The 14,349-nt window shown below is 42.2% G+C and overlaps 1 protein-coding gene across 3 annotated transcripts in view; it reads left to right on the forward strand.

Annotated features, from left to right (window-relative positions):
* Positions 1–10,499, forward strand: part of Arel1 (apoptosis resistant E3 ubiquitin protein ligase 1) — a 51,030-nt gene extending 40,531 nt beyond the window's left edge. For 2 of the 3 annotated variants that reach the window (XM_070030039.1, XM_070030049.1), the window contains exons 13-20: positions 128–237; positions 1,437–1,616; positions 1,792–1,917; positions 3,924–4,053; positions 4,146–4,204; positions 7,035–7,124; positions 7,674–7,849; positions 7,954–10,499. In XM_070030039.1, coding sequence (XP_069886140.1) covers positions 128–237; positions 1,437–1,616; positions 1,792–1,917; positions 3,924–4,053; positions 4,146–4,204; positions 7,035–7,124; positions 7,674–7,849; positions 7,954–8,056 — 974 coding nt within the window. In that variant the 3' untranslated portion in view covers positions 8,057–10,499. The remainder of the gene's footprint in view (positions 1–127; positions 238–1,436; positions 1,617–1,791; positions 1,918–3,923; positions 4,054–4,145; positions 4,205–7,034; positions 7,125–7,673; positions 7,850–7,953) is intronic. The other variant, XM_070030028.1, reaches the window with a different exon arrangement.
* Positions 10,500–14,349: the final 3,850 nt, after the last annotated feature.

Genomic DNA, 14,349 nt, shown 5'->3' on the forward strand with positions numbered 1-14,349 from the left:
AAATATGTCCACTATTTAGGCAGTTGCAATGAAGAAACAGTAAGGTAGTAGAATAGAATGTAGAGAGTGTGAAAGGAACAAAATCATGAGAGCCAGAGTTACTGTTTATTTGCCTGATATTTTACAGCTCTGGACTGGGGAGGGCCTCGCCGGGAATGGTTTGAGCTAATCTGCAAAGCACTCTTTGATACCACCAGTCAGCTCTTCACCCGATTTAGTGACAACAATCAAGCATTGGTAAGTTTGAATTTTTCATGGGTAGCTGAAAAATGTGGAGTATGTTATAATGGATACAAAAGAGTTTGAAATTATGAAATTGACCTGAGATTCTACTGACCCCTATCCTTTTCTTTTTTTGTTTTTTGGGGAGGGAGTCTGGTCATGGGGCCTGAACTCTGGGCCTGGGCGCTGTCCCTCAGCTCTTCAGCTCAAGGCTAGCACTCTACCACTTGAGCCACAGTGCCACTTCTGGCTTTTTTCTTTTTGCTTATGTGGTGCTGAGGAATGGAACCCAGGGCCTCATGCATGCAAGGCAAGCGCTCTACCACTGAGCCACCTTCCCAGCCCCCCCTATCCTTTTCTTAATTTGCTGTTTATAATGTAACTAATCAGTTTGCTTCCTTCCTACTTGCCTTCATTATTTCATTTGTAAAATGAAAGAAAATGCAGGTAATTGAATATTTGACTAAAAAATTGTAGTGTTATGGCTACTCTAATCATTACTAATCACTTTATCAAAACATAACCTGAGGCAGTTGATTTCTGAGCTAGATCTTTGACTAGATAGCAGTTTCAAGAGAAAAATAAACTGGCTGAAAGAAATTCCAGATTAGGGAGAAGGCATCATAGCAAATTTCCATACTCAACCAAGATTCTTCAGCTTAGTAAACCCGTTTACCCTTTGTCCTCCAGACACTTTAAATTACCAGAGGTGACTTTCGAAAGACTAATACTTTGATCTTCATATTAAAGATTTTGCTATATTGGCATGATGTGTTAATCTTCTGTTTCTGTAATAAATACCTGAGATAATCATCTTATAAAGGAAAAAAGTTTATTTTAGCTCACAATTTTAGAATTTTCTGCCCATGGAATCTTGGCCTTATTGCTTTTGGACCTGTAGTGAGACAACACATCAAGGGTGGTAGTGTATGGCAAAACTGTTTACATCATGGCTGGGATGTATACGACAAGAAAAGACTAGGGCCATCATGCTCTCTGTTGTTGTCTCGTACCTCTTGATCTGAACTTCCCATTAAACATCCTTCCTGAAAGTGCTACAGTGCCAGGAGCTGGGGACCAAGACTTTATCACATGGCCTTTTGGCAGATATTCTGGATATTTCCCAATTTGTATTCTATGGGGTTAGGATGAAGGGTCTTTTCAGAACTTGGCTGGATGAGAAATGGCTCAGGACTTTTCAATTTGTTTGACAGGTGCATCCCAACCCGAATCGCCCAACTCATATGCGCCTAAAGATGTATGAGTTTGCAGGGCGGCTGGTGGGCAAGTGTCTCTATGAATCTTCTCTAGGAGGAGCCTACAAGCAGTTGGTCCGTGCTCGTTTCACCCGATCTTTCCTAGCCCAAATCATAGGACTACGTATGCATTACAAGGTAACATTTTAGATGTCCCTTTCTATAAGGCTGCCTGGCCTTTGGCTCTGGATCACTCCACCTGAGCTGATTGTTTATCCTTAAGGTTGAAGAGATAAGTGGTTCCAAGCAGTTACAAATTGTATTTTTGGGTAGGAGTATTTATGCTCTGCTCTGTATCTTTCTGTCTCCACAGTACTTTGAAACAGATGACCCAGAATTCTACAAATCCAAAGTTTGTTTTATCCTCAACAATGACATGACCGAGATGGAGCTGGTCTTTGCAGAAGAGAAATATAACAAAGCAGGTCAATTGGATAAGGTGAGAAAGAGAAACAAAACTTGTGGTTCCCTCTTCCCAGCTCTCTCTACAGCACCAGAATGTTCTGAAGTGATGAAAAGGCTCTAAAGTTTTATCTATTAAAGATGTAAAATATATCTAGTATGGAAGCAAAAACAAACAACTAGGAAAAAATAAAAACACAAATAAAAACCTGAGTAATGAATATCACTACGCAGGCTGATTTGGAAAGGATGACAATGTTAATGTCAATATAGTTGTAAATGATTCTTATCATAACACAAGTGCCTATACATTTAAAATTTTTTATTTGGAAATTATTGGCCAAAAATTCTTTACATTGTGTGGTAATAATGAAGTTAAGGTAGTAGGAAAGCGTAATTAAAACAAAGTAGCAATATTTTAAAAATTGTGAACTCTGCTAACACTCAACTGCTAATAATATACCCTTTCTAAAAGTTAGAGGGTTGCCAGATATTTGTCTTTGTACTCATGGGATCAGAGCTTGTCTTATTGAGCCAGCATAAAAAGGCAGCTCTTCAATAGAATACAGAATTACAGCCTTAGGCCTGAGGATCACAGAATGGTAAGAATAGTGTGTTATTCTGCAGGGGAAATTCTCAATGTATTAAAAATGTAGAGCATTTTTTTTTACTATTATATGTATTTCTGTATGTTTATTTTATGTGAATAAACATTTCTAGTAACCTAAGAAATAGGTTATTCAGATTTAATGTTCTCATTCAGTCAATTAAATGAGTTATAAAAGGACCTTAAAATTTGATCTTACAGCTAATGGAGGCTTTCATTTACTTATCGAGACAGCTCTGGTTACTGTACACATATTCCATATTTCAGCTGTGTTGCAGAGCTTTCTTAAATACCCCTTAGTTGTTTATTAGGGAATAGTAATTCTATTTGAAAACCATAGAGCTTGTTCACCTTTTTCTTGGTAGATAGGGAAGTTGAGGGCTTCAGTAGCTAAGTGACTGGTATGTTGTGGGATGTGATTGGAATCTAGGCTCTCCAGCCAGGCACTGGTAGCTTACTCCTGTAATCCTAGCTACTGAGGAGGCTGAGATGTGAAGATCACTGTTCAAAGCCAGTTCAGGCAGGAAAGTCCATGAGACTCTTGTCTCCAATTAACCACCTGAAAATAGCAAGTAGAGATGTGGCTCAAAGTAGTAGAGTGCAAAGATAGTGCCCAAGCCCTGAGTTCAAACCCCATGACCAAAAAAAAAAAAAAAAAGATCTCCAAGTTTCAAGGTGTTGCTCTTTACACTGATTCACTCTGGTGATAGAAGAACTTGTGGGAATAATTTTTATCATCTTAGGCTTTCTGAGACATAAAAGGACTTCTTTCAGAAGACATAATTGGTTTAGTTTTGGATGATAGATTAAAACATTGCTAACAAGGAACCATAATACTTCCTTTGTGTGGTACTAAGAATTATACTCATGGGCTGGAAAGGTGGCTCAGTGGTAGAGTACTTACTTTGCATGCATGAAGCCCTGAGTTCAATTCCTCAGTACCACATAAACAGAAAAGGCTGGAAGTGGCACTGGCTCAGGTGGTAGAGTGCTAGCACTGAGCTGAAGAGCTGGGGCCCAGGCCCAGAGTTCAGGTCCCACAACCGACCAAAAAAAAAGAGAAAGAATTGTACTCAGGGCCTTACACATGCTCTGAGCACACCTATAGCCCTGAACTATAGCATCATTCTGTTGCATTACCACTACTTGGCAGTGATAAGCACTGTGAATATATCCAGTATCTATAAAGAATGGCCAGGTCAGAGAAGACCTCATCCAGTCATCCACTTCAGAAATGGTAGATAATAATATATGACAGTAGAAGAAAGAGCCCTAAAAATTAGTAACAAAAAAAAAGCAAGTGAGTTAAAAAGCTGAATGTACAATAGAAATATCTAGTTAACACTGGTAGAATTTGGTTATGCTGTTTGTTGGGCAGATGACATCTTTTAATCATCCATCTAAAACCTCTCTTTGTCTTTTGCCTCTCATTTTAGATTGTAGAACTCATGACAGGTGGAGCGCAAACCCCAGTCACCAATGCAAATAAAATCTTCTATTTGAACTTGCTGGCACAATATCGGCTAGCCAGTCAAGTAAAAGAGGAGGTGGAACATTTCCTAAAAGGTGGGATCCCATTTCCTCATGACCTTGAGGTTGTGTTGGTATGGCTCCATTGTGTTGGTATGGATCTAAACTCTGCTTTAACATTGTTTTAGGCTTGAATGAGTTGGTTCCTGAGAACCTTTTGGCTATTTTTGATGAGAATGAACTTGAGGTAAGCCCTTTATGCAAAGGATTGGGTTTGCTTTTATTACGCTTCCATTTATTAACTTTCTTCAACTTTATAAAATTATAATGTAAAAATAAGAAAGCAGCAAATAATTATGAAGAGTAATAGCTTAAAACAAGAGTAAGAGTTAATATTTGTTAAATATTATTGATTCTAAAGTAAACTATTGGTATTATGTACAGTCTTTATAGCTTGTGCCATGTAAAGGGATAGAGTATCCAGATATATACTGACTTCATCCTCTATGCCATCCATATATTTTGAGATACTGGGCAAATAGGGATAAATAAAGTTCCAGTTTTCATGGAATGTAAAGGAAAATAAGGAAAAAATGCCTATATTAAAAATTTAGACATAATACTATATATATTTTATATATGAATAGTAATATATTCATATTGCAGATCCTGATATTGTAACAACCAAACAATGACTATAAGATGATAAACTCTTATTATAATTAGCTGAAATAAAATCTAAATCAAGAATGGACAACCTGACACTGGTGGCTCACACCTATAATCCTAGCTACTCAGGAGTCTGAGATCTGAGGATCCCAGTTCAAAGCCAGCATGGGCAGGAAAGTCCATGAGACTTTTATCTCCAACAAACCACCAGAAGACCAGAAGTGGCACTGTGGCTCAAGTGGTAGAGTGCTCAAGTGGTAGAGAGCGGAGGGATAGTTCAGAGGCCCAGAGTTCAAGCCCCATGACCACCACCACCAACAACAACAAAAAAGAATGGACAAAATAGAATTTGTCTTTTTTAAACTTCTCACAGATGGTACATACTGTGCAATTACTAGTTTTAACTTCCCATAGTTTTTTGTGTGCCGGTCCTAGGACTTCAATTCAGGGCCTGGGTGCTGTCCCTAAGCCTTTTTGTACTCAAGGCTAGTTCTCTCTCACTTGAGCACAGTGCCACTTCTGACTTTTTGAGCAGTTTATTGGAGGTAAGCGTCTCATGGGGATTTTTCCACCCCCACTGGCTTTGAACTGCCATCCTCAGAGATCAGTCTCCTGAGTAGCTAGGATTATAGGCATGAGCCACTGGCACCCAGTTCCCATAGCTTTTTATGAGTAGTATATTTCTGCAAACTTTACTGTAAGGAGGAAGGTTTTTTGTTTTGTTTTGTTTTGTTTTTTGGTAATGGGGCCTGAACTCTGGGCCTGGACACTGTCCCTCAGCTCTTTAGCTCTTCAGCTAGCTCTCAACCACTTGAGCCACGGCCACTTCTGGCTTTTTCTGCTTATGTGGTGCTGAGGAATCAAACCCAGGGCCTCGTGCATGCAAGGCAAGCACTCTACCACTGGGCTGCCTTCCCAGCCCCATGGAGGGGGTTTTTTAATTAAACTGAACTTTCCTTCAGATCTAACATAACTTTCATCACCTTTTGTATATCACTTTCAGATATGATATCCAAACAAAATGAATTCTTCATATTACAGCCTAAAGTTCTAATAGACCTCTTACCTAATGTTATTATTTTGGTTGCTGAGAAATAGTCATGGGATATTTTATCATGTATTTGTCATTGTATAATAGCAACTAGCAGGAACAATAAAATCTATTAACAGTTGTTTCAAATCCTGTTCCTATTTACTCATTAGCTTAGAAAGTTCTTTTTGAAGGGAGTCAAGACTCCTTAGGTTTAGTTTGGGTTTTGCTGGGGTTTTTTGTTTTGTTTTGTTTTTTAATTCTCATAATTCTGTTTTCTCCATAGTCCTGTAAGTTTGAATTCTTTTTTTTTTTTTTTTTGTCTGTTGTGGGCCTTGAACTCTGGGCATGGGCACTGCCTCTGAGCTCTTCAGCTCAAGGCAAGCACTCTACCATTTGAGCCACAGCACCACTTCCAGTTTTCTGGTGGTTAAATGGAGATAGGAGTCTTGTAGACTTTCCTGCCTGGGCTGGCTTTGAACCACAATCCCAGATCTCAGCCTCCTGAGTAGCTAGGATTATATGTGTGAGCCACTGGCATCCTGCTCATATCATAGTATCTTTTAAATAGTAGTACAAAGGGGTTTCAATCCAATGATAAGCGTAATGAATCTTGATCAGTGTCACTCCTTTTCTCTCTCTCTCTTTTTCGTGTGTGTGTGTGTGTGTGTGTGTGTGTGTGTGTGTGTGTGTGTGTGTGTGTGTGTGTGTGTGTGTGTGTGTGTGTGTTGGTACTAGGGCTTGAGCTCAGAGCCTGGGCACTGTCCCTGAGCTTTTTTTCATTGGCTTGAACTCTGGGCCTGAATGCTATCCCTCAGCTCTTCAGCTCAAGGCTAGGACTCTTTATCACTAGATCCACTGCGTCACTTCCAGTTTTCTGAGTGGCTTACTGGAGATAAGAGTCTCACAGACTTTTTTTTTTTTTTTTTGCGCAGGCTGGCTTTGAACTGCAGTCCTCAGATCTCAGCCTCCTAAGTAGCTAGGATTACAGGCATGAGCCACTTGCACCTGGCTGTCCCTGAGTTTTTTGCTCAAGGCTACTACTTGAGTCATAGCTCTACTTCAGCATTTTGCTGGTTAATTGGAGGTACAGGTTTCAGGGAGTTGTCTACTGAGGCTGGCTTGGGACTTCATTCCTCAGATCTTAGCCTCCTAAGTAGCTAGGATTACAGGCATAAACCACCTTGTTTGGTTGTCCTTTGTTTTAATTAAAAAGAATCTATTGTGATTGATTTTCCCAAAGCAATATTCTGGCATTGTGACTTGAATTTCTGTCTTTATTCTGTCTTCATGTCATCTCAGGTAATTTTGGTTGTATAGTGTTTGTCTTTATGTCTTTGTCCCTCTGCCCTAGTAACTTCTGGCTGTCTTTCTTCAGCTGCTGATGTGTGGGACTGGTGACATCAGTGTGTCTGACTTTAAAGCCCATGCTGTGGTTGTTGGTGGCTCATGGCATTTCAGAGAAAAGGTAATGAGCCAAACTTGCTTCTCTTGGATTTGTACTATGTTTTCTTTTTTTTTTTTTGGTCAGTACTGGGTCTTGAACTCTGGGCCTGGGTGCTGTCCCTCAGCTCTTCAGCTCAAGGCTAGCCTCTACCACTTGAGCCACAGCGCCACTTCTGTTCTATGTTTTAAGGAAAAAAATTTCAGAAGAAAAATGTAGAGGAGTCAAAGTACTGAACATTTGGACAAGGGTGGTGGGGGAGAGCAGATATATGTGGGGAAGACTGGTGATGATCTGAGCAGAAGCCAGTTCTGATTCATATGGGTTGTTACGATGACTGCCACAGAGTAGTGAATTGGAAATGCAAACAAATAGAGCCAAGCCATCATTAATTACCCTCTTTACCATGTGAGAATGTAAATTCCTGTGTGGCTGTCGACTCAACCATTCTTATGTTCTCAACAATTGAAAACAGGGGCATGTCCCCACTTCGGAGTCTCCTCTTCCTTCCCCCAAGAAACAGTTTTGTAGGCTACACCATGTGTGATGCTAGTCTTGAACTCTCTCTGCCAGGTCATGAGGTGGTTTTGGACTGTGATTTCCAGTCTGACCCAAGAGGAGTTGGCTCGGCTACTTCAGTTTACAACAGGTTCTTCTCAGCTACCACCTGGAGGCTTTGCTGCTCTCTGTCCTTCATTTCAGATTATTGCTGCTCCTACCCATAGCACACTTCCTACCGCACATACATGGTAGGTATTGACTACCTGATGCATGTCTTTGTTAGGGATTAGTTTTGTAGCCTTATCGTGTTTCTAGTATTACAAAGTAATCACTTCTCCTCTTGCCTTTGCAGTTTTAACCAGCTGTGCCTCCCAACATATGACTCGTATGAAGAGGTGCACAGGATGCTGCAGCTGGCTATCAGCGAGGGTTGCGAGGGCTTTGGCATGCTTTGACTATTCTCCTATTGTGCTTGATTCTTTTGCTCTCATTAGAGCGTCTGGGCACATGTTATAGACATACCACTGACCATAACACACATAACCATCCATCAGCCAGAAGATACCGCATGCTCCTCTGTGTCTGGAGTAATTTATCACCTACAAGCCTTGTCCTTACCTCAGCCCTTCCCCACCATTATTTCCCACAGGATGTTTTGACATGGGACCTAATCTAAGCTCTCCAGTCAATAAGAAGAGGACCATGCTGCTGTCATTTCATTTGGTCCTTTGAAGATCTCAGTAATTCAGTTGCCTCAGTGGCTGAGGGGTTTGATACCAGGGCTCAGCTATTTGGGGAAGCTGGCATGCTTAGAGCCTTAAGTCATGCTTTGCTCTAGCGCCCTCTGTTGTTATTCCTCTAGTGTGCCCTTTTTTGCCCTGAATACTTGACTATATTGGCACCTGAGCCCTTCTCTGGGTGACTTCACCACTGCTCATCAGCAGCAGGAGAAGCACAGATGGAAAATGGCCTCCACAAGAAATCTTTGATTTTTTAAATTTTTTATTCTTGTGAGCAATGGCAGGCCCAGCTATGGCACTGGATTACCTCTAATGAAGACTGATAGCACAAAAAGGTCTCTTTGTGGTGTCTGAACTGGAAAAGGCACTTTCCCTGTAGGCATTTCTGGAAATGATCATTAGTTCATAAAGAAGAACTCTCTAAGCTTCTTCTTGAATTTGAGCCAGTGAGAAAAGCAGTCAGACCGAAGAATGTGAAGGATAACTAGGCTTTAGCCTCCAGTGCCCAGTGTGAGTCTCCCTTGTATGGGGAACATTTCTAGGCATATGGCTGGCTCGAAGACTACTGATACTTTTCCCTTAGCATGTTCTTTGCACTGAGATACAACCGGACCTGACCACTGACTTCCCAAGTTATACAGTCTATTAAAAGCTGGATAGTCTTTAGAATTCTGCTGAAGAAGTTTCAGTAGCAGAGGACTGGGACAGTGAAAGTAGCGTTCCAGCAATTGCATGTTCTCTTGGCGTTCTTGGGCAGCGCTAAGATAAGGAAACAATGGTCACAAGTTCCATGGGTGAGGCCACTGTGGACAGAGAGGGAGAGAAATTTGTTAGACAACAGGGAAGGAAGCAATGAGGGAAGTCCACTGTTGAGTGATGATTGAAGAGAACCTGCCATTGTCTCTTGGAAGATGGCAACATCTTTTTCCATTTCTATTTAAGGCTCAAAATCACATGGACTTCCCTAGTTTCTGTTTTTAAGAAGGCTTTGCTGCAAGCCACCATTCCCAGTGGGGCATTCAACTCAGAATATTACAAGCCATCTTTATTGCCAAAACCAGCAAGAACACAGAGTCCTGAGACAAAGCAGGACTTGTGGCAATGCCTTGGCCTCCTGGAAGCATGTCTGAGCCCTCCTGTTCCCAGGGATCATAAGGAACAAGCCCTCTGCGCTGCTATGGTTCCTGTCTGACCTCACTCCTTTCTTGGCATGGGTGCTGACCTCACCCATCCTTGGGGTCTGGGATCCAGCATCAGGGCCTCTGCACCCCCAGAGCCTCCATGCCACATGGTCACTGCTCTCAGGGACCAGGACAGGGTGCTGCTGCTTTCCCACATTTTTCCCATGGGACATGGGTAGTCATCATCCTGCTACCCCCTCAGGCCCAGACGGGGCTTCCAGCTGGGGCATGTGGGCTGGTTGGGCTGTTTTGGGCAGTTGTTCCTCTTCTTGATTCTGCATCCTCCCCTCCAGCAATCCTCCAGCGGAGACTGATGCTGTGGGGTTGAGTTGATTTTCTTGGCTAGAGGAGTCATTTTAAGCTATAGTCATGGCACTTTTTCAGAGTATCCTAGGCACTGTTGCAGCCCAGCTGGGGCAGCTGCATCCCCAGGGTGGTCTTTTGGCATCAGTGTCTTAGTTTAACAGAACTTTTTGGTACTGCTGTGGTTTTCTATTCCAGTTCCCTATACACACACAATGCAAAATTATCTTTTTTTTTTGAACTTTTACCTTTTTGTTCCAATCCTGCTCTAGAATTAGCCAGTGTAGAGAAAAAGTACAGTATGATGGAGAGAATGACAAGTGTGTTGTTTCTTTGGCAATTTTCTATTCATGTTTCTTATTTTGGCCAGTTCTTTTACTTACACCCTTACAGCCTAGGTACTTAAGAGGCCAGCTACCCTCCTGGCCTCTTATTGTTCACTAGACATTTAAGTGAACAAGGACAGAATCAACATGGTTTCAGAAATTTGGCAGAGACCAGGCCCTGCCACATATCTGTAAGGGTAGGCGAAAGGGCCAGACATTTGAAGCTGGTGATGTAAATATTTTGTATAGTAAATAAATAATGTCTAAATGCAGAAACATGGTGCAAATGACTGCTTTCAGTGGAAATTCAGGGCTTAAGTTGAAGTTGGGGAAGGAAAATATGTAGACATGTCTCTGCATTTCCCTAACAATTTCTCTAGAAATAGGAGAGGGTTGTCTCAGTGTAGAATGTACACTTGCTTATCTGAAATACCCTGTCCACATGGCCACCCTCTTCATTCCTCCAGACAGCTGTCAAGTGGGACAAATGTTCAAATCCTGAAGAAGAAACTGGTTTGAAAGAGCAGAGGAAATCTGTTGTCAATGTTTATACATTAATTTGTTAATTAGAAAGGAAAAGTACAAGGAAACCAGATATAGTGATAAATGCCTGAGTTCCAGCTACTGGCATAAAAGATAAGCGGGCACAAGTTTGAGGCCAAACTGGACAACATAGTGAGACAGTGCCTCAAAACAGAAACAAAAAAGCAAATGCCAGTGGTTCACACCTATAATCCTAGCTACTCAGGAGGTTCTAAGCCAGCCTAGACAGGGAAGTCTGTGAGACATCTCCAGTTAACTACCAAAAAAGCCAGAAGTGGAGCTGTGGCTCAAGTGGTAGAGCACTTGAACAAAAGAAGCTCAGGGACTGTGCCCAGGTCTTGATTTCAAGTCCCAGGACATGCATACAAAAGCCATTAACGATAGGAAATATACATGCTAAGTCACCTAGCCACCATTATCAAGCCTTCTGATTTTTATATATCTACTTCCCACCCTCTCTTCAGTCCTCCCACATGAACTTTGGGTACAGCAAACAAAAATATTCTTAAAATGTCTATGAAAGCAATATTCAATCAAAGATAAGCTTCACAGAGAGAAAACCAGATCCTCAAATCTGGCCTAGAAGGAAAAATTTAGAGACCCTGACTTTTGTGGAAGTATTCCCCTTTGGATTTTTTTCCAATATTTATTTTATTAATATTATTGAGGTGGTATACAGAGGAATTACAATTAAATGAGACAATAAGTATATTTCCTTGGAGGGCAGGGGGCGGGGAGCGGGTCAGTTGTGGAGCCTGAACTCTGGGCCTGGTCGCTATCCCTGAGCTCTTCAGGCTCAAGGCAAGCACTCTACCACTTGAGCCACAGCGCCACTTTCCTACATTTCCTTTTACACAGTGTCTTTGTTCCCTCACTCCCATCTCCCTCCACCCCCCAAGTTGTATAGTTCACTTTCGTCACATTTTGGTCTAGCTATCCTTCCCTTGGGACCACAGTAGAGGCTCTCAAGTAAGTGTTTGAACCTGAAGGGCTCCTTACTTTTATTTCCGTTTCACTTAAGTCCTCAAGCATAGTAGACCTGTTTTAACTCTCCAGTAATATTAAGAATGGATAATTCCTTTAAAATTTATTTGAGATGTAAAAATGGATATACAATTTGCAAATAATTTTTTAAACAGATAAAAGCCAAGAGCTTACACTTGTAAACCCTAGCTACTCCAAGAAGGCTGCAATCAGAACATTGTTCGAGTCTAGCCTGAGCAGAAACATCTGTTAGACTCTCCAATATAACCAGCAAAAAGCAGAGCTGGAGACATGGCTCAAATGATAAAAAGTACAACTGACCAAGGAAGCCCAGCAAGTATAAGGCCCAGGTTCAAACTGCAGTACTCCAGGGGGTGGTGAAGAGAGTATATATAGGCTGGGCACCATGCTCATGCCTGTAATTCTAGCTACTACCCAAGAGGCTGAGATAGGAAGTTTGTGGTGTAAAGCCACCCCACAGCAAAAAGGAAGAACCAGAAGGTGGCTGAGCTCAGGGCCCTGAACTCAAACCTCATTACCAACACTCACACACACACGCACACGCACATGGACACACACACACACAGATCCACTAAGTCAAGAAATGAAGCATTGCAGTGCTGAAGAACATAAACCCACCATCTCTGGAAAGGTAGTGATTATTCTGACATACAATAATTTCACCCAGGGCTGGGAAGGTGGCTCAGTGGTAGAGCGCTTGCCTTGCATGCATGAGGCCCTGGGTTCGATTCCTCAGCACCACATAAGCAAAAAAAAAAAAAAAAGCCGGAAGTGGCTCTGTGGCTCAAGTGGTAGAGCGCTAGCCTTGAGCTGAAGAGTTGAGGGACAGCGCCCAGGCCCGGAGTTCAGGCCCCATGACCGGACCCCCCCCCCCCAAAAAAATAATAATTTCACCCATGTACTGTTCAAATAGCCTGTCCCAAAAGTTGGGGAGGGGCCAAAGAGCACTTGCAGTTCATTGATAAGATCAATTTCTCCATAGTAATTATTAGACCTCACAGTTGATTTTAAAAGTCTTCAGAGATTTTGCCCATAAAAATCTGGTCCAATGCTGGGCACCAGTGGCTCATGCCTGAAATCCTAGCTATTCAGGAGGCTGAAGTCTGAGGATCATGGTTCAAAGCCAGCCCCGGCAAGAGACTCTATGAGACTCTTACCTCCAGCTAACCACCAGAAAACCAGGAATGGTGATGTGGCTCAGGTGGTAGAATGCTAGCCTTCAGCTGAAGAGCTAAGGAATAGCGACCAAACCCAGAGTTCAAGACCCACGACCTACAGAAAACAATAAAAATCTAGTCCAGATTCCTGATTTTGAATCTGATTAAGCATATTTTAAGACTACAAGATCTGTCTATAAAAGATTTGCCCCAGATACTCCTCTTCATTTATTCCCCAAGCAGGTCTTGTGGCCTAGTCTAACATGGTTGAGCTGCTCTGGTGGTTAGCAGGATATTCTTAAGTATCAGGTAAGTAGACCTAAATACTGAAATGAAAAATAACCCAGCCCCCTGCCACACACAAGTGTTGAGTAGGCTAGTATATTTTTTTTTGGGGGGGGGTCCGTCGTGGGGCCTGAACTCTGGGCCTGGGCACTGTCCCTCAGCTCTTCAGCTCAAGGCTAGTGCTCTACCACTTGAGCCACAACGCCACTTCCAGATTAGCTCCACGTAAATTTCTGAGTGAGCAAGGCCTTTGAGAGATGACTCTAGGAAGAAGTCAGTCTTAGACTGAACAAGACTTAGGAAGGGAGATAAGTCTCCCACAAACCTTATTATAACCTTGACCTTCTATCAGTGGACCTGTCTTGTCGTGATAACAAGAATCTACTTGTGTCATTTTTCTGACTAGATAAGGCTCCTGAGCCTCCTGCTATAGCACAGGAATCTCTTGCCCTTGAAGGATAGAAAGCCATGAAGTAACGTGCTTTAATGTTCATATTTTTAACTCTTAAGATTCAACCTTGGCCAACACATTTTTTTTCTCGGTCATGGGGGTTGAACTTTGGGCTTGGATACTGTCCCTCAACTCTTCATCACTTGAGCCACAGTGCCACTTCCAGTTTTTTGCTGCTTAATTGGAGATAAGAGTCTCATGGACTTTCTTGCTCGGGCTGGCTTTGAACTGCAATCCTCAGACCTCAGCCTCCTGAGTAGCTAGGAATACAGGCATGAGCCACCTGTGAACAGCACATTGTTTTTTCCTTCTCAGTTTCCTGACCTTCAAAACAATGGTATTAAATAAGAAAATCATGTGGAACTCTTTTTTCTTAATTTTGTTGGTCATGGGGCCTGAACTCTGGGCCTGGGCACTGTCCCTCAGCTCTTCAGCTCAAGGCTAGCGCCCTACCACTTGAGCCACAGCGCCACTTCCGGCTTTTTCTGCTTATGTGGTGCTGAGGAATTGAACCCAGGGCCTCATGCATGCAAGCCAAGCACTCTACCACTGAGCCATCTTCCCAGCCCAATGGAACTCTTTTTGAAAAAGGATCTTCCTAATCTTCCTATATATTGAATATATGATACTACGTTGAGCATGGCTTACAGCTTTAGTTATTTTCACTGCAGGAAACTACATACTGAGGGATTGTTTGAGGTGCTTAGTGTGAATAGTATAGAAATTCCCAGTGGATGGTGGCTCTTTTCCCACCTTG

This window comes from Dipodomys merriami, unplaced genomic scaffold (genome assembly GCF_024711535.1).
Source record: "Dipodomys merriami isolate MVZ:Mamm:240054 unplaced genomic scaffold, mDipMer1.0.p SCAF_1, whole genome shotgun sequence".
Lineage (NCBI taxonomy): Eukaryota > Metazoa > Chordata > Mammalia > Rodentia > Heteromyidae > Dipodomys > Dipodomys merriami.